The 26,230-nt window shown below is 47.0% G+C and overlaps 1 protein-coding gene across 1 annotated transcript; it reads left to right on the top strand.

Moving 5' to 3' along the window:
• Positions 1-9,019: 9,019 nt before the first annotated feature.
• Positions 9,020-18,840, top strand: LOC309413756 (excitatory amino acid transporter 1-like; the record flags this gene model as incomplete). Its single annotated transcript, XM_082010956.1, has 9 exons — positions 9,020-9,233; positions 10,106-10,243; positions 11,052-11,256; positions 12,029-12,071; positions 12,651-12,991; positions 15,287-15,520; positions 16,562-16,756; positions 17,205-17,339; positions 18,648-18,840. The coding sequence occupies 9 exons, from the start codon at positions 9,020-9,022 to the stop codon at positions 18,838-18,840; spliced, it is 1,698 nt and encodes a 565-aa protein (XP_081867082.1).
• Between the last annotated feature and the right edge of the window lie 7,390 nt (positions 18,841-26,230).

Raw genomic sequence — 26,230 nt, 5'->3', positions numbered from 1 at the left:
CCATTTTCTTTTCTGTCCCCTAATTTCATCCATAATAATTCCTAGCACTGTTTTACTGTCAGCCTGTGCTTTCATGTGATTTTGGGGTTTTTGAGTCACTAGAGAGTACCTTTTTGAGTCACTAGAGTGTCAATTAGGAGTTATTCTTCCTGTGTTTACTGTTTTTGACTTACTTACACAGCAGTTCATCTTCCAGGTCACTTGTGAGCAGATGAGCTCAGCACTCTGCGCAGCTTCTTATTTGACCTCACAACAGAAATATCTCTATTGGCAAAAATAGCCATGAAAGTCTACCTGCTTTGGTTTTGTCTGTCACCACAAGTGCTCATAAGGTGATCTTCCCTTTCATCCCATCATATATCCATTACTTTAAAAACCTTTCATACAGGATCCTTGCCAAAAGTTTTTTTAAAAATCTGGTTGATCTGACACTGAGGTTATATCCTTACTGATGTGTTTTTTTCTTCAATTAGATGCATTTAAAGATTGCCTTTTACTTCTACTGTGCTCCCTAGTTCTCCATTTTAACAAGCTGGCCTTTTCTCTGGGAGAGGGGCATGGATAAGGATGTGGGGGGCTGTGTGCCTTTAAAGAGAGTCTGAAACTTTCTTTGGTGGTTCTTTTTTTAGAAGTGATTGCCTTAGGTGGCAATCCGTTCTGCTGTAGTCAAAGCATACATTCAAGCTAATATTTCAAGAAGTTTCTCTGCTATGATGTGCAATATTTTATTCTCAGTTTCTAAGTTAGGAGCTGCTTGGTTCCCAGTGTTTCAGTGGATGAGACTCTCCCCACATGCCACCAGGTTGTAGCGGAGTGATGGATGCAGAGCAGAGAGCTCAGTCCATCTGCCGGGGCTGTTTCATCACTGTCCTTACTACCACAGATGGATGGGCAGACTCGGGTTTGTGCCCAGCATTCCTCATTGTGCAAATGTCAAACTTGCAAAAAACACTCAGTAGGTTGTAGCATATGGGCATATTTTCATCCCCTTGCCACAGATCTGAGAAGAGCTAGGATACCCTTTGGAAAATAAAGGGGTCTCATGTCCTGACATTGTTTACGTCCTCTTTATGGTAAAGTGGTACTTAAGGACAAGGGTGCACATGGGGGCCAAAAGTATGCAATTTGTGCCAAGGGCTGCAAATACGCCCTGATGTTACCACACAGCCCTCTAGAGAAACTGCCTCCTGGCAAGTGTGAGATGACTAGCTCCTCTTTCTCTTCAGCCAGGATTTTATTACCTTCTGTCTTTGAAATGTGCTCATGGAACGGTACTCCACACTGGATGGTTTCAGCTTTTCTGATGTTGTCTGCTTTAGCAGAGACAAGTCATAAAGAGGAGAGGTGTTCTTCAAAATACAGTACAAGTTGGAACAGATGCATGTCAGTTGATTCAGAGATTTCCTGTTTTCTAGCTCTTTATAGGTCCTTAAGCACTATTGCCCTCCTCCCCCCATGTTGGAAATCTTCTCTCTGGGTAGATGGGAAGATAACCACAGAAAAATATGCAAAGAGCAGGACAAAAAAATACAGTGCAAAAGTCTTCCTTCCCCATTTTTTACTTTCACCATCTTCTGACTGATGTCCTTAAAATAGCCAAAATTCCACTGTTTATGTGAAACCTCATTGCCAGGAACTAGGCATTAGTTTTGCAACACTGAACTTTCTTGCAAAATATATTGAGCTTCCTGGTTCTAGCCTTGAAGTTACCTCCAAAAATGCTCTTTCAAATATCTCAGTTCTTCTGGTAGAGTGGAGCCTGGAGAAACAGCCATGAATAGGAGAACCTTCACTAAGAGAGCAAAGCCATGTTCTTCCTCACAAGAAGGAAAATCCAAGCCATTGACAAACCATTAATCTGCAAGAGTATTTTGATGATTTACTGCAGCAGTCTGAGAACTTCCAGCTGATGCAATAGACAATATTTACACAATTTCAGGCCAGTGATGCATAGGGAATGAGCTGTGGAGGGGGCTGCTGTATTGCAAAATATGCAGATGGAGAAAGGGAGCAAGTCAGCAAGAGGGTGGGGATATCACAGGAGAGATTTCTGCTGGTGAGTTCCTTCTGTGCGATAAGTTTTGCTCTGAGAAGGCTGCTGAGCACATGGTGGAACATGGGATCAAATGACTAATCCCGAACTTTATTATATCAAAATAGAAATTGCATTTTGTTTGTACAAAAATACGTTTTCCAGTGCACGTGGATGGGGAGACATCTGGAGAAAAGAGCAGGTGAGTCCCTTTATATGCATGGGTTCTGCTCCCACCTTCCCTGGACAAGAATTTGTGCAGTTGCTGTGGTATGGTCCAGCTCTAAGAAAGGCAAGGTTTGGAGGAGAGTTGAGTCTGTGTTTCTGTACTCCTGGTTCAATGCGGGTCTCCTCAGGTCACCATGGTGAATGGGAAGCCTGGTTTGTGTGTAGCAAGCCTGTGATGGGTGATTTCAGAGCCATCAGTGTGACTGTTTTCACTTCACTAAAAAGATGAGTGCTTTGCATGTCAAAGTAAGGTAGCACTTCACCTTTACCAAGGAGTGCTGGGTTGTTTGGGAGTAAGAAAGAGAGTTTTTGGGGTTTGAAACTTTCTTTGGTGGTTCTTTTTTTAGAAGTGATTGCCTTAGGTGGCAATCCGTTCTGCTGTAGGAAGTTGCACCGCATCCCTGCTGACTGGAAGCTAGCCAACATTATCCCAATTTGCCAGAAGGGTGTGAGGGAAGACCAAGGAACTTACAGACCTGTGAGTCTAACCTCAGTTCCTGGAAAAATTATTCAGAAGATTATACTGGGTGCCATTGAAAGGCATTTAAAGACTAATGCAATCATCAGGCTCAGCCAAGACAGGTTCACAAAGGGAAAGTCCTGTTTCACTAATTTGATATCCTTCTATGAAAAAAGGTCACCCACCCAGGGGGTTGAAGGGAAGGTGGTGGATGTCGTTTTTCTGGATTTTAATAAGGCTTTTGATACTGTCTCAGAGCATCCTTCTGGACAAGTTGTCCAACTGTGAGATAAGTGAGTTCATGGTGCGCTGGGTGAACAACTGGCTGGGCAGCAGAGCTCAAAGGGTGGTAGCGAACAGGGCTACATCTGGCTGATGACTGGCCACGGGCGTTGTTCCTCCTGGCTCAATCGCAGGGCCAGTGCTGTTCAATGTTTTGATCCATGATGTGGATGCAGGAACTGAATGCCCTGTTAGCAAGCTTGCTGACGATAGGAAACTGGGAGGTGCTGCTGAGTCTCTTGAAGCACAAGAGGCCTTGCAGAGGGATCTAGATAGATTGGAGCACTTGGCAATGATTAATGGCATGAAACTGAACAAGTCCAAATGCCAGAGTCTGCACCCAGGAGGGATTAACGCCGGGCACAAGTCTAAATGGGGAGAGGAGTGGCTGGAGAGCAGCCTTGCAAAAAGGGATGCAGGGGTGCTGGTCGGCAGCAGGCTCCATAGGAGTCAGCATTGTGCCCTGGCATCCAGGAGGGAAAACCACACGCTGGGGTGCATCGAACACAGTATAACCAGCCAGTCAGGAGAGGGGATTATCCTGCTGTATTCAGCATTGGTGCGGCCACACCTGGAGTACTGTGTGCAGTTCTGGGACCCCACCATTTGAGAAGGGTGTGAAGGTCCTCAAATGCAGCCAGAGGAGAACAACCAAGCTGGTGACAGGGCTGGAAGGTATGTTCTCTGAGGAGCGGCTAAGGACTTTGGGCTTGTCTTGTTTGGAGAAAAGGAAGCGGAGGGGCAACCTCATTGCTCTCTGCAGCTTCCTGAAGGCACATGGAGAGGGATGTGCTGATCCCTTCTCCCTGGGATCCAGGGTCAGGACACATGGGAACAGTTCAGAGCTGCACCAGGGGAAGTTTAGACTGGACATTAGGAAGCAATTCTTTACCGAGAGGGTGTTCAAACACTGGAACAGGCTTCCTAGAGAAGTGGTCGATGTACCCCATGCTTGTCAGTGGGGTATTTGGACAATGCCCTTAATAACTTGCTTTAACTTGGTCAGCCCTGAATTGATCAGGCAGTTGGACTAGATGATCATTGTAGGTCCCTTCTAACTGCAAGCGTCTATTCTGTTCTGTTCTGTTCTGTTCTGTTCTGTTCTATTCTATTCTATTCTATTCTATTCTATTCTATTCTATTCTATCCCTCCAGCCACTGACAGTGCAGACAATTATTTTTCTTACCATAAGAGCAGTAAGCTCTGGGACAGACTTCTGGAAATCCTGCAGGCAAAAGAAGGTAAGATGGATCACAAAAGGGATTATTCAGTGAGGCTGTGATGGCAAAGGGTGAGATCTGAGAGGTGTCCTCTTCTTTGAAGGCCCAGTGATGCCACTAACTGGCAAGACAGGAGGATACAAGATGTATGAAAGTCCTGGTTCACTGGAACCTGTAAGCTAATAATTTTGTTTGTCCAACCCTGTATCTAGAAGGCTACTAAATAAATAACATAATTCTATTCTAGGGCACAGGAGATTGAATCCATAGTTTCTTAACCTACTGTGGAGTTCAGGAGGCACAAACTCAATGAACTGAAGGAATATGTACTTTGCAGTTTCTTTCTGTCATGCATAACTGTGAAAAGTAGGAGGACTGGCAATGAAAAGGAGGAAGACAGGCAAAAGTCTGATGTATATTGGCTCCATCAGCAGATAAAAGCAGGGTGGTGTAATAAGAAAGTGAATGTGTGATCAAGCTAAAATCAACAGACCAAAATCCACAGAATGCTGTTTGCTAATCCAAAAATTTGGGTTACCACAGCAGCACTGCAAGGTGGTACTTTTTTGTAGCAAAAGCCCAGAATCTTTGCCAGTGGCCTTCACACAGTTTAGCCTTGTGAGGGCTTAGAGGCTTCGAGTGGCTTGGCTGGGCCACCTCAGGTGTCTCTCCACTGCTCTGAACCTCATGAAGGCATTAGCATCTGTGCAAACAGATCTATCAGAATGGAGGTTTTCCTTCATCTGTCTGTTGGAAATGGCCTTGCAATGTTGTACCATGAACCAATTCCTCTCTAACGTGATGTCTTCAATTTATGATAGGCATTTATCTGGGTCCAAATGGCAGACACTACATGTGTATTTTATAGACAATGAATCATAGAATTGTAGAGTCTTTGGGTTGGAAGGAACCTTTTAAGGTCATCACCCCCTGCAGTGAGCGGGGACATCTTCAACTAGATCAGGGTGCTCAGAGCCCTGTCCAACCTGACCTTGAATGTTTCCAGGGATGTGGCATCTACCACCCCTTCTCCAGTCTGAATAACCCCAACTCTCTCCATCCCTCTGAGCATTTTTGTGGCCCTTCTCTGGACCTGGTCCAACAGGTCCATGTCTTTCCTGTGCTGAGGACTCCAGAGCTGGACACAGTACTCCAGGTGGGATCTTGACAGAGTTCAGCTCCAGCCGTGCGTTGGCCCTTCTGACCCCATCCCTACGCAACTGGGCAGTGTCCCTGTACTCTTCCCAGAATACCTGTCCCTACTTCCACTGCCTGTACATTTCCTTCTTGCCTTTAGTTTGCCCAGCAGGTCTTGACTCAGCCAGGCTGGCCTCTCACCTTCCTTTCCTGATTTCTTACACCTGGGGATCAAGAGCTCTTGTGCTCTATGGAAAGCATCCTTAAAGATCTGCCAGCTCTGTTCTGCTCCCTTGTCCCTGAGGGCAGTTCTCCAGGGGGTCCTATTGACCAAGTCCCTGAAGAGCTGGAGGTTTGCTTTCCTAAAATTCAGGGTCCTGACTTTACTCTTCACCTGACCCATATCTCTCAGGACTGTGAACTCCACCAGTGCTTGATCACTGCAGCCCAAGCTGCCTTCAATCTTGACGTCACCAATTAGCTCACATGTGTTGGTGACCAACAGGTCCAGTATCACATACCCTCTGGTAGGGCTGTCTATTACCTGGCACAGGAAGTTATCCTCCGTGCACTCCAGAAGTCTCCTCAATTGCCTACAGCTCACTGTGCTACTTTTCCAGCAGATGTCGGGGTGGTTGACCGGCAGGACAAGAGCCTGCGAGCGTGATGCCTCCTGTAGTTGGAGTGAAGAAGACTTCATCAATAGACTCCCCTTGGTCAGGTGGCCTGTAGCAGACACCAATCACAAGGTTCCCTTTGTCACCTCGGTCCCTGATGCCTACCCATAAGCTTTTGGCCTGCTTGTGGCTATTCTTCAGAGGCAGCCCTTCATACTCTATCCATTTCTTGACATAAAGGGTAAAACCTTCACCCCTCCTTCCTCACCTGTCCCTTCTGAACAGCCTGTAGCCATCATTAGTCACACTCCAGTTGTGGGATTCATCCCACCACGTTTCAGTAATGGCAACCAGGTCATAGCTTCCTAGCAGCATGGTGGCTTCCACCTCCTCCTGTTTGTTGCCCATGCTGCATGCATTGGTGTAGAGGCACTTCAGCTGGGCTGTCAGCCATGTCACCCTCTTAGAGGAACCTCCTTTACTTCCTCTGTGGTCTTTCTCTGGTGCAACAGATTGAGGGGCCTCGCTAGCGCCCTGCCCTCTAACCTTGGTGTGTCATCCCACAGCTTCTTTTGGGTGAGCCTGATATTATCCCCCTCCCGCTTTGAGTCTAGTTTAAAGCCCTGTCAATAAGCCCCACTAGCTTGTGAGCAAAGACCCTCTTCCTCCTTTGACAAAGGTTAATCCCATATGATGCCAGCAAGCCAGGTGCTGTGTAGGCTGTCCCGTTATCAAAAAGCTGAAATTGTGGCGGTGGCACCAGTCATGCAGCCATGCATTAATAGACTAGGCCCATCTGTTCCTCCCTGTGTTGCTGCCCACAACTGGAAGGCAGGAGGGAAAAATAACCTGTATTCCAGATTCCCTTACCAACCGTCCCAAGGCCCTGGAGTCTCTTTTGATCGCCCTGGGACTATGAGTTGAAGCTTTATCTCCACTCACATGGAAGAGCAGTAGTGGGTAATAGTCTGAGGGCCGCACCAAGCTAGGAAGTTTCCTAGTGATGTCCTTAACCCATGCCCTAGGGAGGCAGCAGCCTTCCCTAAGAGAAGGGTCGTCCGGCATATTGGACCTTCAGTTCCCCTCAGAAGGGAGTTGCCTACAATTATAACCCGTCTTTTCTTCCTCGTTGGCGTGGCCATGATGCAGGGGGGTAGGCCTTTCTGACCTTGGCAATACCTCCAGTGTATCTGGACCGTCATCCACATCATCCATGGACTGTCCTTCCACATCCAGAGCCTCATACCTGTTGTACAGAGGCACCTGGGGAGGTGACGTGTGCAAGGAGGGGGTTTGTCTGCTGCCCTGAGCATGTACTTGCCTCCATTTGCTCCTTTCCTTTAAGCTGCTGCCTTCAGCTTGGCAGGGGGAAAATACAGGATCCCCTTGATCTTAGTTTTTTCCTGGTGGCTGTTCCTGCTTCTGTCTCAGGGAGGGCAGAGCATGGTTCCACAAGTCCCTCTCTTTCTTGGACTCCCTGATGCTCCTTAACCTTTCTACCTCCTCTTGTTGCTCCGCTACCATGCTGAGCAGATCGTCCCCCTGGCCACAGCTCACACAGCTGCTCTCGCTGCTGCCACCCATTACCAGTGAGAGGCTCTGGCACTACCTGCAGCCTGAGGCCTGGATGGCAGCATGTTTCCATGGGAGCTCTGTCTGGGTTGCCACATTCATCTGGCAAGTGCAGTGGACATGGCTTTCTGCTGGGTGGCTACCATAGCTAAGCTCCTTCTGAGAGGGTGATGACTACCAACTGAACTCAACTCTTGAGCTGGGGGGGCCACTACGCCCTCCCTGCACGCCCTCCCATGCAAACTGTGCACCGACTGCCAACGCAAACTGCTGCGCCATGCCCTGGCTGATGCGCCATGCTCTGCCCTCTCTGTTCGCAGTGCTCTATGTAATCCCAGTTGTGATGGTTTCTTTGACTTAAATTTAGGAATGCAGATGGAGTAGCTCTTATTTGACTTGCAACACCAAAGGTCTTTCAGCTCCTGCTGATGTCCTAAGGTGACTTTCTTTTTCTTTGGTTTCATCTAGTCTGGTATTTTCTTTGCAAACTCATGGGAACAAGAATAATTTTCAGACCTTGTATCTGTCAAGGCACAGTGACAGTAGGAAACTGGCACCTGCACAGTCAGGCAATAATCCTCCGAATGATAAGGACCATTGGATTGATGGTGCCTTCTGTCACTCCAGAGTGGACTGGTATGCCTGTGTAGCCTCCTTGTTCTTTTGTTCTGAGGAATATGGGAATAATATTTAAAAATAAACAGTTAAACAGTAGACTGCTCCAGGCCTTGCAGCCACTAGGTAATGGTGTAGAACTGGTCCTTTATTTACCTCTTTGGAGTAAGTTTGATCTCAGTCTTAGACAGGACAGCAGGTTAACCCTATCAGTGGAGTTTGACAAGAGATACTACTTGAAAGTCCTGTTGTGCTTCAAAGGAAGGTCAGTAAACCATTTTCCTCAGGCTCCACAGAAGGCAAAGGTATTATGTTCCTTTCTGCAGAAACAGATGGTGCTGCTTGCTGTCATGAGGAAAGCTGTTCTGGTAGGGGCCTGTCCACCTAGGACGTATGTCAGAAATGTTGTTTTCTGCTTGGTTTTGTTTGGAACAGTTTGTGTACAGGAACTGCTTTTATTGTCAGGTGATAAAAACTCATTCCTGTCCAAACTGATAGAACTCCTAAGAACAAGCCTGGGTGGCTGTGGAGCCCTTTTCTGGCTGCCTAGGCCACCATAAGCCGCTCCTCAGTGCAGGTTGGGTGCTACAGAGGCCAGAACTTCTCCAGAGACACCAGAGCAGTTGTAACAAGACCCTGGCAGCCCTTTAGATGCCTTTTCCTGGGGTCTGCTCCTTGCAGAGGTGCAGAGGAGCATATTAATCAACTCTAAATAAACCTGCTCAAGGTCTCAGGCAAATGACCTAAAAATGAAGGCAAGGTGTCAGGTGCTGCAGCTTATGCTTTCCCTCCTGTGTTTCTCCCTGCCCAGCGTAGGCAGAGCTGTGCCTCGGGGACTGAGCAGCTGTGCTGACCATGAGCGAGCAGAGTCATGTCAACAGCCTGTTCCTCAATGAAGACGCAGCTAAGCGGCTCAATGCCGAGAGCCGGGTGCAGCGCTTCCGGCAGGCGGTGCAGAAGCGGGCAGCACGGGCCAAGAAGCGGATGCACAGCATCACTGCTGACAGCGCTAAAAGCTTCTTCAGGAGAAATGCCTTCGTCCTCTTCACTATTGCTGCAGTCTTACTAGGTATGAAGCTGGTGGCAACACTGGGCGCCATTTATAAATATGGGGAAAAGTTTGTTTTGTTCTACAAAGACTTTATTTTATCATAACCGTTTGGCTGGGGAGGTGAAGCTGATGAGGTAATAGCTCAAAACACTGTCCAAATCAGACGTACCTTTGTATGTAAGGACAATAGACCTTGCAGAGAGTGTGTGTGAGGGAGTCCTTGTTGGTCCTTTCTAGCTGCAGCTTAGGAGTTTACAATAGAAAGGGTTTGATGATCCAGCTCTACCAATTCTCATCAAAAAATCATACAGGTTTGTTCAGAAGCTTCTCGTGGGTGCAGCTACAGGTACAAGGGCTCTTCAGCTTCATCCCACAGCTTTAGCCTAACAGTACCAGAAGGGGGAACTGGTGCAAAGAGCTGTGATGCAACGCAAACTAAATCTGCCCAGCAGATAGTGGATTGTCCCTAGCTTTTGATCCAGGCTATACGTCTCTAACTCACTGGCTCAATTCAGCTTTAAGAGACAGATGGACAAAGTCTCTGAACTGTGTTGTCACACTTAGGTTAGGCTGGGAGATCATATCTCCGATCACAGCATTTTTGTGTTCATGAACTTCTGGAAACAGATCCCAGAGGATCAGCAGACAGAGCAACAAGTTGACCTGTGGTTTAGCATGGGGCTCCTATGCATATAAATATGTCAGAAGGAAAGAGAAAGCATACAGTAAAAACTGGATCATAGCCTTTTAGAAAAAGAAAGAGCATTTGCTCCTTTGGGGAGAGGAGGAGCTGAAAGGACATGAGAAAGAAAAGACATGCTGTAGGACTGAGGGACAGACCACTGGATTACACTGTCCCATTTCCATTCTCATCCCTTGCTGATCCACAGGGATTATCCTGGCATTTTCCCTCCGGCCCTACCAGCTGACCTATCGCCAGATCAAGTATTTCTCCTTCCCCGGCGAGCTGCTGATGCGTATGCTTCAGATGTTGGTTCTTCCTCTCATTGTCTCTAGCTTGATTACAGGTGAGAAGTTCTTGCCTTGCTTTCAGCCAAGGCAATAATCAGCAAAGACGGATGCTAGCTCTTGTTGGAGTACTCCTTTGTGCCCCAGCTGGAGGTGCTTGCAATTAGCTTGGCTAATAGGGACAAGCCTGAACCTACTGCTGTAGTGAACATGATTCACACTTATGCCCCTGCTGGCTGAGTAGTGGGGAAGAGAAGCAAAAGACCTTGTGTTTTCTCAGAAGACTAGAGAGAACACAATGTAGTGTTTCCAATGACCAACACTTAAGCACTAATAAGGATTTCATCCTAAGTAACCTCAAACGTCAACAAGTTTGTTGCCCAAGTCAGCTTCAGGTTTTCTCCAGCCTAGGGAAGGTTCATTTGTGTCAGTCCAAAAGAGCTGAAGTTGATCACCAGCTAGAGAGCTTGTTTCATCCAGGTCCTCATTGAAGACATGCCAGCCAGCCAAGCTTTCAGACAGAAGAAGGGACTGCAAGGCATTTCACCTGCTGAAACATCCCACCATTAGCGACTTAAAGGCCCAATGTAATGAGATTATTTCCCTTCTGAGAACTTTAGAAGGAAATCGCTATATTCTCAAATGCAGCCTAAGACCCTGTTTCTTCATAAGCACAAGCCACATTCTCCCATATCAACATCACCTTGGAGCTCCACAGTCTGACCCTTTTATGCTGTGCTTCCTAGACACCCCAGCTCCCTGTCCAACTCACGCACATGTCCTGCGCACTTTGAATCTTCCTCAGGCTTCCCCTTTCCCTCTAAGTCAATAGACCTTTTCACCTTGTCTCTCTGTGTGATTCCCCAGGAATGGCCTCACTGGATGGCAGAGCCTCAGGGAAGATGGGGATGCGGGCTGTTGTCTACTACATGGTGACCACAATCATAGCAGTCTTCATTGGCATCCTCATGGTCATCATCATCCACCCAGGAAAAGGATCTAAGGATACACTTCACCGAGAAGGCAGAATTGAGCAGGTGCAGACCACAGATGCCTTCATGGACTTGGTGAGGTAGGTGAACAAGATGGTCTCATGTTGAGACCATAGCAGTGAGATTACATTCCTCCACAGAATATCCTTTTGAAGTGTCACATCTTTAGGCATAAACTCTTAGGGAAAGAGGTTTACGGCTACTATAGCCACTGAGGGCCCAGCCTACTACTTCTAGCTCAGTCTAGCTAACTGGCTTTACCACTCTGACATTGAATGCTTGGCCTGGAGCTCTGGAGTCCAGCCCTTCTGTTAGAGGTATTAATGCAAGAGGCCAAGGTGTGCTCAGCACAAGTAATGAAAACTATCAATGGCTGCATGCCCTTCAGAAATTCAAAGGCTACTCCACATATCCATCTTCACTGACCCAAGGAAATAAAGGAAGTGATTCCCGAGACATTGTCTCTCCCTCCCTTGCTGTGACCTTACACAGTGAATTACAAAGCTGTACCATCTCAGGTGGTAATATGGTATTGTTTCAAGGATCAGTTTGGTTTGATGATGCTTTTACAAGGGACCCATATCCCAGTGCTGTACGTGTGTAGTCTCTTTCCACATACCTGAAATACAACCTTCTAGAGTCTGAAAAGATGCAGGAGGATGCCTGACTCCAGATCAGCATATTCCTATCTTCTGTCAGTCAGAAAGCGCCCACCTGCTCTGTAGCCTGAGCTGGCATTGTGAGACTTGTGAGCTGAGACACTGCTCCAGGACAGAGGTGTTGGTCAGGAAGCTCATGTTTTATTGATAGTCAAAGAGGACTATAACTCTTTCCTTGTTTTATCTACTGCAGGAATATGTTCCCGCCCAACCTGGTAGAAGCCTGCTTCAAACAGGTATGAAATCCCACCTGGCCTATCACTTCCCTTTGTGCCCCGTGCCCTAGACCTACTTCTCTATGGGATGGGACAGCAATTGCTTTATATTGCCTTCACACTTCCCCAAGTCTGACTGCTCCAGGAGGCATTGCAGTCATTAGTCTGTATTATAGCATCCCCCAGGCAAGCTTTTCAAGCTGTCTGTAGATGGGTGCTTCAACCTCTGTCCCATCCCACACTCAGACTCAGGAAGGGTTTGTGTGATCTCAGGTAGCAGGCTTGGACTGGCAGTGAAATGGGAGCAGATTCTCCAAGGATTTGTCTCTTCTGTAGTGCTAGTGCCCTTGGAAGCAGTATAAAGGGTTATCAGAGAAGCCAGAATATCTTGGTCTATGGAATAGAGGGATAATGGTCTCTTGACCTTGAACTTTTTGATTAAAGTACTAAGCTAGGGAGCTTGAGAACAGGCAAGGCAAGTTTCCCCTATCGGTCAGCAGTGAACAGTACCCTCTTTAGGAAGGGATGCAAGGGATGCTCATGGTCCTGAGCTCCTGAACCAGGGCCTGTAAATGCATCTGATCATCTGTGTCTTTTCAGTACAAGACACAGTACAGCACCAGGGTCTTCACCAGAACCGTCCTCCACAGCAGCAATGTCACAGCAGGTGTGACAACCACTCAGATCCCTATGCCTGAGAACTTCACTGGCATCCTGGAGAACATCACTCATGCCCTGGGGACCGTCTCCGAGGTGCTGACCTTTGAAGAAGTCATTCCCATCCCGGGCTCAGCCAATGGGGTGAACGCACTGGGGCTGGTAGTGTTCTCCATGTGCTTCGGTTTGGTGATCGGCAGCATGAAGCAGAAGGGACGGGCCCTGCGGGAGTTCTTTAACTGCCTCAACGAAGCCATCATGAGGCTGGTGGCCATTATCATCTGGTGAGGAGCACGGCCGGTTGGAGCAGGAGGTCTGCAGGTGCAGTTTCCACTGACCTGATGAGAAGTGGGGTAGCTTTAAGGATGACATGCACAGGAAAAGCAGATGGGCACAGCTCTCCTTTGGCTCCATCAGGCTGGAGGGAAAAGTCTGGATGGGATATTTGTTCACATTTCATTTCCTGTTTTTTGTTTTTACCTTAGAAATATCAGGTACACCAGGACTTTCCTTGAGGCTGCTGGAAACATCCTTGGAAGACCAGAGAGCTGGAGTGGAAGATCTCTTAGCCTTACCAACAGGGGTAGGGTGTGAGACTTTCCCACCAAAAGCTTTCCTTCCAGCTATGTTCCAGGAGTCTGACTTAGCTATGAATCACAATAACCTATTGCCACTTTCCTGTTACTCAGGGTGGTGCTGGAATGCATTAGCTCTGAGAGCTGAGCTGGGTTGACAAGGTCGACTCAAAGTTACTGCCTTTCGATCTGAGGTCTCCCAGCTCCCAACTCCTCTAGAGCTTAGCTGCTTTTTGCTTTCTGTGTAAGGCTGCCTGTGCTACATGGTCCAGATAAGCAAGGCATTGCTGCGATGAGTCTTCTCTAGAAGGCAGCATTTCACCAAATCTTGTTATTTTAAGTTCTTTACCCATCTAAGGCTCAAGGTCTCAATAGGAGTTTGTGGTAGGTACAAGACAGGAGAGCTGCGGGGCTTGGCAGAATACATGGAAATGTCTAACAGGGAGGGGATCTGTCAGTCCCGCACCCTCTCCCATTTTAGATCACTCCAGCTTCCATTCCCTGGTCTTCTAGTCACAGTCTAGTCTCAGAGCAACATCCTAGGCACAGGGGACAGGCCTTACACAGAAAGACACAAAGGGGAAGAACAATCCTGACCTCATATAGCAGAGTGTTGGGGAGCCCCAGCCCCTCTGTAATCTTTTCCTCCATGGATGAGGCTGAAATTGGGGCCTTGCTCTCCCAAGAAGAGAGGAGTTGTCCGAGGGCACAGAAGGGAGAGCATGAGCACAGTGGAACAAGTAGAACTGCACACTACTTCCAGAGACAATTTCAAGCTACCTTCAACATCCCCTCTTTCAGTTCCCCCTTACAGTGAAGAAAGGCAGGGTGTTGATGTATAGCACATCGGTTACTCTCAGGAAACTGTGTGCATACAGTAGGTAGTGTCTGGAGAGACCTCCTAACTTACAAAATCCTGCTGGTATAGGAGGCAGAACTGTCACCTGCAGCCCAACACTCCTTCCTGAAGCCACAGTCGGCAGAACATCTCCCAGGAGCCTGTTTCTCTTGGGGAGATCTGATCACTAGCTGCATCCAAGAATGTCTTCTAAGAGGAAGGTCAGAGGAAATGAAATATTTGTGAAATCCTTTCCTGAAACTTTTCCAAACCTCCCAGGCTAAGTTGGAGTTTGGCATGTGGACCTCTGAGCCTTGTGCATGAACTGCATGTGAGCTCTTGAGCTATAAAGGCCAAGCCCTGAGAGGTGTGGCCGTGGAGCTGGGATTTTCTTTGGTCCAGTTATTTGTCCATGTTTAGTTTAGCTCCCATGATATTCTCTGTGTTTGTGCTAATAGCTTCCATTCCGTGGAGCCTCACTGCTGCTCGTGAGATGCATTGTTAGAGAGGAGGAAAAAAGCCATAAGGAATGGAAAGGATAGCAGTGTACCTCAAAATGGGTTTTTATATAAGCCATGGCTGCTTTCACAGGAGGTGGTGTGCTCAGTCCTTGCTACACCAGATAAGGTTTCCCTGTATGTTCCTATTCCCTACATGTGAACATCTGAAGATAGCAAGGCTGATATCCCAGAGCCTATAAGACACTGTTGCTTTTAATCCCCGATTCCCTGTTTCTCCTGTAATTCCCTGTGCCTCTCAGTGAAAAAAATACTCTTGGCTCAAGCTCTGTTAGGAAAGGAAGGGACTCTGAAGACTCCTCTACATAACCTGCCCTATCATTTCTACAAAGAGTGTTGTGGAGACATGTAGGGAGCTTCCTCCTCCCAGAAGGAGGAGAAAACCTCCACCAGTGCCTAAACTGTGCACACAAGATTGCTGGGGTCCCCAACAGTGCAACAAGTACTGTTTTTTGACCATATGGTGAACAAGTTCCCAGCTCCCTCCAGCTGTCCAGAAAAGAAACCAGCAGTATCATCCAATGATTAGGCTCAGTGAGCGCTTCTGATGTGCTGGTTTATTGGGGGTTTGTCCAGACAGCATGCATTAAAGCTGGTGTGAAAGTGTGGGTGCCAGTTCTGAGCATCGGCCTTGTGTTTCTGCCACAGGTATGCTCCAGTTGGGATCATGTTTTTAATTGCTGGCAAAATCCTGGAGATGGATGACCTAGCAGTGATGGGAGGCCAGCTGGGGATGTACACGCTTACCGTCATTGTTGGACTCCTCATTCATGCCCTCTGCATCCTGCCACTGCTCTACTTCATTGTCACTCACAGAAACCCCTGGGTATTCATTGCAGGGCTTCTGCAGGCCCTCATCACAGCCCTGGGCACCTCCTCAAGGTATGATGGCTACATAGAAGTAGGGGTGGGACTGGTGTGGATGCTCCGGGGCTGCTTCTCAGCACTTCATTGCCCTCAGTGCAGCACTGCGATCTCTTAATTTCTAGCATTAGCAGCTTTTTGCACTTGTCCAGCCAAGCTCATTTGAGAGTGATTCCTACTCCCTTGTTCAGGAGCCCTAATCACGTGGACATCTCTAACCATCAGTGCATGACCCATATTCCTCCTTACCAAACATGGAGGTGGCTCTGCCTGCAGCACTGTAACGCTGAGCTCAGGACAAATATAAAATCCCACTAAATTGCAGCATTATTCCCTATGCATATACCTCTCACACACATGTACTCGCACACATTTGCACATTTCTCTCTCCCAGGCACACATACGCAGCCGGCATTAAACTCACAAGAGGCCTGGGCAAAGGCATAAACACCTGTATGTTCAATGACTCACACTGCCAAGCAACACAGCCAAAGCAAGGTAGCTGTTGTTTCACTAAGTGCCGTGTTTCTTGCTTTGTGCATTTCCTGGCAAGCACATAACATAACATGCATTCTAACACTGAAACACACTTCATTTTCCCTGCTCATGTTCTCTTTCAGAAACAATTCTCTGTTTTCTCTGCAAGATATATCCTCACACTTGGGTCATTCTTGTCTTACACACTGAGCGGGGTGAGAAAGGGCTCAATTTTTTTTTAATAGATGGAAAAGGAGTTTTGGTCTTGAGGCTGTGTCCTACGTACCCTGAATCCTCCAGCATCACCTTCTTTTGGTGTTATACCAGCATCATCAGCCTTAGGGCTATACAGCCCCTGTCCCAGACCCCTGAGGAAAGCCATGTCTGAATGTGCAACTGCAGCGTGCACCATATCTGAGGAAGCCTTGCTTAGACTGTTCTTTCTCCTAGCAGCTTCTGGCCTCTGGCTCACATGGCAGGGTGAAAAAGCAGGTGGGTAAGGTCATAAACCAGGCAGAGGCTTAGTCCCTCTTCCAAAGTCAACATATACCCAATTCATGTTGTTTTGTAAATTCCTTTCAGCTCAGCGACTCTGCCCATCACCTTCAGGTGCCTGGAAGAAAACAATGGTGTGGACAGGCGCATCACGAGGTTTGTTCTGCCTGTGGGAGCTACAATTAACATGGATGGCACTGCTCTGTACGAGGCCCTTGCAGCCATCTTCATTGCACAAGTCAACAACTATGAACTTGACTTCGGGCAGATCATCACAATAAGGTGACTTTTGAAAGAGTTATGGGACTACAGGAGGAGCTTCAGTTTTGTTGGCTTATCTGAGGTGTGGTCAGGTTCCTCTTTTGCTCAGAAGATGCAAGGGGGAAAAAAGTATGGAAAAGAAGGGTGTACTACACCTCCAGGTGTAGAAGCACATATTTGGGCACCATGTCTTTGAGGCTCCACTTGAGCCCTTATGGCATTTCCAGCTCTGGGCCATCTCTTAGCTAGAGCTGCAGCATACAGTCTGTTATGGATGAGTGCCTGGCTGCTGGGACACTGGCTGCTGTGTTGATGTCCCATGTGTCACCATCCCGCTCAGTGACCAGGGCAGAAAGTCTGCCAAGATGTTTTGTAAATTATGAGTTTGAGCTACTTACTGACATTTTTGCAAATGCAACTACCTCTTTTCTACCTTTTGCTGATAGCTGTGCTTTCCTGTTCCCTCTAGCATCACTGCCACAGCAGCCAGCATTGGAGCTGCAGGTATTCCTCAGGCAGGACTGGTGACTATGGTTATAGTGTTGACATCAGTGGGGCTGCCTACTGAAGACATTACGCTGATCATCGCTGTGGACTGGTTTCTGTAAGTCCTCTGCTCAGCAGCATGCACTGCTCTGTGCTCTCTCTGCCAGTGCTTACAGAATTTGTCTGTACTCCCAATGTCTTTGCTACAAGCAGGCTCAGTAACCTGTATCACTAAGATTAAAACACACCTGTATCCGTTAGACCTTTGCACAGTAGCCCTCTCTGCCCATGCTGGAGTCTTCACCATTCAGTGACCCAAGGCATCAGAGGTCACTTGCAGATCAGCCTGGTTACCAAGCAGAATGTCCTTTATCCTAAAAGGCACCCAGAAACTATCTCTGGACCAACAGGGACAGGTTGTGCCAATAATAAGCAAATTCATACTGCAGTGGTGGTTCTGCGCTACCAAACACAGAAAGTCGGATAAGACTGGGCTGTACAAAGTTGAGGACTGTTTAGGTGGGTGCAGGTAGTCAGCTGCTTTGCTCCATTTAACCTTTCTTTCCCTTCTAAACCTTGAGACAAGTGATTTCACAGGAGCACTCTTAGGAAATAGATTGAAGAATGCATTTGTGCACAGTCCTCACTCTCTCAGTCTTGACTCAGGGGATACACTGTCAGTATTTCCTCTGTTTTTCTGTATCTTGTGTTGCTGGTTTGTAGCCAAAGCAGAAAAAGTCTGCTCCCAGCCATGGCTGAGCAGTTCGAAAAAGAGTCTTGCCCAACACCTCCACTTCTCCTTTGAACTGTGAATCAGGTACCAAAAATCTTATCTGTTGTTACCACTGAAGGACGTGATGGGTTGCTGGACTGGTGATAGCGTCACTCTTACATACAGTTGTGGTTGTGGAGAATCTTGTTGCAAAGGGTGTTTTAGATTTGCCATTTTGCACGAAGAATCTGGTGCCTCGTCTTAGTGTATACTGTCCATGCTTAGGAAATCTGGCTCCACAGCAGCACTAAGTCATAGGTTTGCACTAGAATTTCTGCACTTTCTGCAAAACAAAATGCAACTCCAGTGTAACAGATGTGTGAGGTTCATCTGAGTCTGCACAAAGGCCTTAGCAGCCCTTTGGAAAGGAAACTGTCCATGCGGGACTACAATAAACATTTCCCTTGTTTTGTGGCAAGTCCAAAACTTCAGTGAGAAACTGGGAATGCAATAGAACAGGAATGAATGTGAAGCCTGTGCTCAGGGCTATCAACCAAGGAAGGCTCTCTGGGAGTCATTTTCCTGTCAATGTTGAAGTGTCAATTATTAGAGTGGCTTGAAAAGTAGAAAAAGCTTCATTGAACATGTTTCTTGAAATAGTCTTCATCCCCTTAGCTAAGAAACTATATTTCTTTTTTCTCTCTGATTTTTCAGGGACCGCCTTAGAACGACCACCAACGTCCTGGGGGATTCTCTGGGAGCTGGCATTGTGGAGCATCTCTCCCGGCATGAGCTAGATGCGCAAGACTGCGAACTTGGTAATTCTGTGATAGAGGAGAAAGAGCAGTTCTCCCACCTGGTTTGCCCACAGGCAAACAGGCACCCCAGGAGTGAGACAGCACTGTGAAATCGGACAGCAGAGTGCAGATTAATGCTGTAAAAAGCCAAGACTTGAAAAAGAAGTCCATAGTGGAGGACAGAGAAAGAACCACTCAGAGAAAGATCCTGGAAGATGCACACTTTTCTCCTCGCTCTGCCACATGCAGTCTTCCCTCATCCTGTTTGTCCCCCATTTCTTTCTGACTGACATTAAAGAGGAGAAAATTAAACTGCAAAGAAAGTTTTATTGCACAAAAGCCTGATTTAGTTATTCTTATGGGGTCCAAGAATTAGACATGAGTAAAGAAGACTCAGTGAAGGAGCTGGACTAGGAACTGTCTCATTTCTGAGCTAAAGTATTAGCATAGCTAAGTGGCAAGGTGGGTTGGGGACACCACCACCTGTTGACTGGCACCAAAATGTTGCCATGATGATTCCACCTTGCAGGATACAGCTGCAAAGCTTTCACTTGGTCAGTGGCTTCCTCCGAGCACATAAAGCTTTTAGCTTTAGCCATTTGAAGATCTCTAGAGAGCCCCAGCACTCCTGTTCAGCTCTTCACTGGCACGAGTGTTTATGATAAACACAGTGTCCTTCTTGCTCACAGTCCTGGTGTTTGCACAGATATGTGGATGATGCTTCCCGAGAGCTTTTCACTCCTCTGGAAGCCCTTCTGGCTGCAGATATTAGAGTCATCCAGCTCCTGAAGGAAAATACAGCAGGGAAGGGGCTTACTGCGCTGGCTGGTAGCACAAATAGGGTTCAATAGGCTTTTCATTAGTAAAAGCGGCTAAAGGACTGTGAAAGCAGCAAAGAATTAAATAATGTATTATATCCATTATTCAGCCTCTGAAACAGCTCTCTCCTCTACCAAACTGTCAAGCACCAGTTAATTTCATTTCTCTTGAGCAAGCTGTTCTCCTCTTGGTGAAACCAGAAGGGAAATGCAAAGTTGAAGAACAGTTTGCTCACCTGAGCAGCTGAATGGTACCTCCATGCCAGGAATGACTCCCTGCCACCCCAGATCTGCTCAGAAAACAGTTTCACTCCTCATCATAAAACTCCTAAGTAAACTGTTCCTTTGCTCATCTTTGGCTATTTTCAGAAGTGACTTCCCTTCAGTCACATTGCTGCAGAATGTGCTTTAAAATATCTGTCTTTCTATAGCTCCTTATCTTTTATAGGCAGTACCAAATCACTTCCCAGCACTTTTACAAGTTTGTCAGACCCAACTTATAAATTCAGGATAAATTTCTCAGTTCCTACCAAATGGAGCTCATCTTCTGTTTAACATACTTGGACATAAGCCCACATGACATCTGAAACATCTCAGAGACTCAAGCGAGGAGTGGGGACCTGCTTCATCCATGCTCTATCCCCCTTCCCTGGTATGGCCAGGAACACAGCCTGTATCTCTCACTCCAGCGAACAGGATCAGCAGGGCTTGCTCCATAATATCCAGGTCCATGAACATCCAGAAAATGAATGTCTAGACACAAGCAGGAAGATGGAAAGGATCCACAGTATTTTGGCTACTACAGTGTAGCTGTCCTGCTTTAGAAATGGCTAAGTACAGAAACAGCAGCAAGCAGCCCCCTGTTGCACAGCCTAAATCTATCTAAACTGGGCAGCTTTTACATGAGGTCTGTTCATTATTCCAAACCCAATACATCACTTAAACCCCTCTACCCTGTCTTTCCACACTGATCCTTTTCATCCAGAAGCCCTAGCACTCAGAGGTGCACCTAAGTGGACCTCAGGAAGGAAGACCTGAGAGGCATCAACGAGAGTCAACTTTGACAACCACAACTGCACAACTGCCCATGCTTATCTCCCCAGCGCTAACAAAGCTTTCTAAAACACATTTCTTAAGATGTCCAAAGTCATATCCTGAGGGTCTTTTTTGATCCTTCAGGAATTCCAGGATTATATATTGGTGCTGCCACATTCCACATCCTGTAGGTAGAGTATTGTATTTTTATGGGCTGGGTGATCGTTGGGAATCTGAGATAAATGGACAACAAGCATCTCTTTCGTATAAAAGTGGATAACAGAGCAATGTAAATATAAGTGTATTGTAGCTCCATTTAGTAGTAGTTGGCCCCAGACCCTAAGTCCACAGGCTGTTTCCTAACTGCAGGAGGCAGGTTGCTTATTCTAACAAGAGATCTGCTCTAGCAGCGGGCAAGTGAGCAGGATAACAAATTATTATCCTCCTCTCTGCACCATTTTTTTATCTTGTATGAATACTATTATAATGTCTGCTCTTCTCCTTTCTAGACTAAACAGACCCAGTATACTCACAGGTAATGATCATTCATGTTCCTCTCCTCTGGACTTTTTCCTTGCTGTTCCACATCTTTCTTAAAGTGGAGTAACTAAAATTTGGCAAAACAACCCAACTAAAGATTTATTAGTGCTGAGCACTGAGGAAAGAATATTTAATGTACATTGAGATTTAGATCTTAGTCTCAAGTTACCATAGTTTAGCAGCATGCTATGCATCAGCTGATCACCATAACTGTCCATGATGCATACATGCAGCAAATTCAAGTCTGTTCATCTTATCTTAAATCTTAGTGAGGTTAGACTCTTACTTTGATGAGATGGCTCTATCTAAATACTGGATCTTAATCAAAGAGTTTTAAGATACACTGCATTAGCTTGTATCTATAGTGGGCTAAGACAGCACTACCTTATCATTAACTCAGCTCAGCTGACATGAGTCTAAACCTTCATAAAGAACAGACCTGCTTATAAAATCCAATAAAGTGCTTTTTATTTTTTCACAACAGCATGATAGCATTGGCTCCACTCTAGTGGTAATACATGATTATTCCTACATCATTTTAAACAGAACTGCTGCCTAGTTAGTAATTTCCCAGCCTGTGTTTGTGTAGTTGATTATTGTTACATAAGTATAGTAATTTATATTTGTCCATACTGACCTGCATCTTGTTTTTCTTTCTTTTTCCTCCAGACTATTTGTCCAACTTTTCAAGAAAGCATTGAATTCTAATCCTGAAGAGACTTCCTGTATATAACGGGCAAAGTGATAGATGAATTGGAAGAAAAGACTGTTGGATTGGACTCTAGCTTAAATGGGAATTAGTTCTGGGAAGTCCTAATGCCTTGGGTTATACAGAGAGTCAAACTCTCATGGATCATAAGGGTCCCTTCTGGCTTTATAATATATGCACGTGCTTTCTGGTTTAGAGATACTGCAAAGGGTCCTTCAGACTGATCATTTTTAAAAGCTATCCGGAAGGATCCTAATGATACTTTAATAAAACTCCACAGAAGTCTAACCTGTTTTCAGTTGCTGTTAGCAGACATGTAAACATATCACAAAAGAGCCTCTCCATACCACATTGTATCAACAAGATCTCAGATGTTCCCACAAAGTAGTACACTCCAAGCCTTGCCATTTGTGATTTCCTGCTTTCAACACAAGATTAATGGAGCACAAACAAGTAGAGGCCTCATTTTCAAATACTGCAAACCAGTCTCCCATGGGGAATTTCAAAATTCAGCTGATGATAGTTTTTAATTCTGGTGTTTACCCATGTTGTTAACCAGTTTATGATTAGGATTATCTATCTGTTTGCAATACTCAAACAGTATTGTCAGCAATTTGCATATATATATATACACACACCTCTATATATAAAAAAGGGGCGCATGTGCACATACATACACACAGAGTTAATTTTTTTGTTGCTAATCCAAGAGGGAAAGGCAATGCTAAAGTCTTACTCTGTAAAGCTGCACAATTCATTTTGATGCCCACCTTGATTTACTCAACTAATCCCATCCTTAAAACAACAGAGGCTATTTTACTCATTCCAGTAATGAGTCTTCCAAAGCAAGGTTTACCAGGAAGGAGCTCAATGCATGCTGATTTTGAGTTGTACCTGCTGATGATATAACAAGAACTTTTCAATGCATAGAGAAAATTCTCCACTTCATCTCAGACTTCCCTGTGCATATCCCAAGGACCCACATCCCCACTGCATCTGACTTGGTAAGGAGGCAGGCTTTAAGAGCTCAGCCAAGAATACAGAAGTGTTTGTACTCCTTCCAAAACCAACGCTGACCTTGTACTAACTCAGCCTTCAAAACTGGATAACCAAAAGTATTAAATAATTTTATCAACTTTTTAAATTATCAGATATTTGATAGTTTATGCAGTCTTTTCTTTACTGCAGTCCTGTTGCTTCTACTTGCAGAAAATTTCCGAGTTTCTCCTATTTGCAAACAGCTTTATTCCTAATGATTAGATGGACAACATTTGGAATGAAACAAAGAGCTATCTCAATGCATATATGCATGAGGAGGTCTTGGATTAGGACACATCTCTTCAGATTTAATTTTAAGATAAAGAATCCATTAAGAATATGGATTTTCAGATGATAGGCCATGTTCCACATTACGTATGTGATACATGCACATTGTTTCAGGAGTTGGAGCTACCCAGGAAAACTGCCCTGAAATTGTATGTCCTTCTTTTGCTCTGCCCAAGGAAGAAAGAGATAACTGGAAATCAGTGTTGTACAGCATGTTCATAGCATTCTGGCAGTTTGACTATGTTAATTCCCAAGGGCTTTTTCTTCATGCTGTGAGTTTCAGTGTTAATAAAGATAGTTTGCGTATTTGAAAAATAAAGGGAATTTTTTCCACAACGCTTTTCCATTATGTTTTTTTCTATTATTTTTCCTCAGGACCATGACCTTACAAGTTAGGCATGTTAGTTTTAGCATTATATATTACACTTCCTTATCTCAAATGTGCCTATGTCATGGATCAAATACTAAATTCAGATTTTTACAAGGCTCTTCCCTAAACCTTTGTCTTTGATGCCATCTTTTGCATATCACATGTCCATAAACTGGCAAAGCTGCACAAGGCTTACTTCACGTGCAGTACACAGCACACAAGCACATACTTCCATCTTGGAAATCCACCTGAAACAAAGGCTATGTGGAAGAGGTCTCTGAGGCTTAAACAATAATGAGTTTACATTACCCACTGAAATGTTTCATTAATGGCATGGGATTTGAGCAAAGTGAAAGCTCTTAGTCCTTCTCCCCTTGATATCCCTTTTCTTGTCTTCTGTTCCCTAAGGGACAGGAGCTGAGGTGAGTAACAGGGCTGATGGGGCAAGGGCATCACCAGTGAGGGCCCAGTTCCACAGTACTCAAGAAAGGCAAGCAGCACAGACTCAGAGATGATGGCCAAGACCAGCTAAGAGTCCAGATCATAAGACAATAACATGGTGATGAAGCGGATCTGAGGTCAAGCCAGGTCTGGTGAGTGCTGGGCAGGCACCCAGTGACGAGTCAAGGCTGAGGTCAAGCTCTGAAAAATTAGTCTGGGGACTGGGGTTCAGATCAACAGGGTCCACAGCAAGACATGGTCATAGCTGTTGCTAAACTAGAGACCTGTACTCCTCCAGTGATATAGCTCAGGCTATGAAGGCCCAAGGCTGAGCTTAGAGCTCCTGGGCTCATGAATGTGGGTAGGGGCCCCAAGTGAGGCTGCCCAGGGCCATTAAGTCTTATTAGTGTAGTAGGGGTGCATATGCAGACTCCTGCCCTCCCAGCCATGCAGACTTTCTTGTGTGGTGCAGGTAGTTTGGTTGAGGGATCTCTGGAGATCCTCTGGAGCAGGGTCAACTAGAGCAGGTTGCTGAGGACTTTGTCCAGTTGGATTTTGAACATCTCCAAGGATGTAGGTTCCACCACCTCTCTGGGCAACCTGTTCCAGTGTGCAATTGCGCCTACAGTAAAAGAGCTTTTTCTTTGTTTAAATAGAATTTCTTGTATTTCAGTTTGTGCCCATTGCCTCTTGTCCTTTCACTGGATACCACTGAGACAAGTCTCAAGGTTCCCTTGAATCCTTAAATTTCATCTAATCTTTCAACAGGTTGGAGAAATGGGCTGACAGGAACCTCATGAAGTTCAACAGAGAGAAATGCAAAGTCCTCCACCCAGAGAGGAGTAACTCCATGCATTTGTACATGCTGGGGGCCACCCAGCTGGAAAGCAGCTTTGCAGAAAAAGTCCCAGAGGTCCTGGTGGACCCCAAGTTGAACATGAGACAGCAGCATGCCCTTGCTGCAAGGAAGGCTAATGGGGGCTGCATTAGGAGGAACGCTGCCAGCAGGTCGAGGGAGGTGATCTTTCCCCTCTGCTCAGCACCGGTGAGGCCACACCTGGCGTGCTGTCCCCCGTTCTGGGCTCCTCAATACAAGAGAGGCATGGACATACTGGCGAGTCCAAGGAAGGGCCATGAAGATGATGGGGACTGGAGCATCTCCCATGAGGAAAGACTGAGGGAGCTGGGACTGTTCAACCTGGAGAAGGCTCAGCTCAGGGGGATGTTACCAATGTACAGAAATACCTAAAGGGAGGGTGTAAAGAAGTCGGAGCCAGGCTCTTCTCAGTAGTGCTCAGTGACAGGACAAGAATGGGCACAAAGTGAAACACAGGAGGTTTCCTCTTTACACAAGGAAACACTTTTTTACTGTCAGGGTGACTGAGCACTGGCACAGGCTTCCCAGAGAGGTTGTGTGGTCTCCATTCATGGAGATATTCAAAAGCTGTCTGGACATGATCCTGGGAAACCGGCTCTAGGTGACCACTGAGGTCTTGGCCTACAGTAAGGTTGGGGCAGTGGCCGAAGACGGATTCACAGGACCCCGAGCCCTTCCTCATGTGGGAGTTTCTTTCATTTTTGGCTGCACCCCCCTTTCCCTCCACGTCTCTCCACTCCATTCCCCCTCGGGATGGTTTCGCTTCTGCGCACCCACTACCCCCAGCCAGGGAGTGGTGAGGCTCAGCAAGCTGACGCAACGGCCGCCGTGAGGAGTCACCTCAGGAGAGCGCGGGAACCCGGCCGCCGCCCGTCCCCTCAGAGATCCCGCGCAGCCCCCCGCCACGCTCCCGCACGCACGGAGCGCTCGGCGCGAGCTGAGGCGCGAACCCGCGACCCCCACGAGAACTCGGACGTGCGCGCCGCCACGCGCCCCTCAGCAAGCGGGGCCCTGCCGCTCCCGGCGCCTGCGCGCCGCGGCGGGGAGGGCGGGGGGGGCGGAAGTGTCGCAGAGGCGCGCGTCGGAGGCATGGCGGCCGCCCGCTGCTTGCGGCTGTGCGGGCGCTGGCGACCGGCGCTGCTGGGGGCCGCGCGGCGCCGCCTTTTGGCGGCTGCCTCCTCCGCGGCCCCTCCGACCCCGCTGGACTCCGCGCCGCCGGCCCGCGCCGCCTTCAGCACTGGCCCGCGATGGCACCAGCGGAGCCCCGGCGGCCTGGCGGGGGGCGACGCGCTGGAGGGCGGCGGCGAGGACGGTAGCGGCGGCGGCGGGGCGGACGCTGGCGGGCCCGGGCCCGTCATGACGGCGCTGACGCCACTGCTCGTCC

This window comes from Phaethon aethereus, assembly GCF_964289735.1.
Source record: "Phaethon aethereus genome assembly, chromosome: 26".
NCBI classification, from domain to species: domain Eukaryota; kingdom Metazoa; phylum Chordata; class Aves; order Phaethontiformes; family Phaethontidae; genus Phaethon; species Phaethon aethereus.
This window is presented reverse-complemented; position numbering and strand designations above follow the sequence as displayed.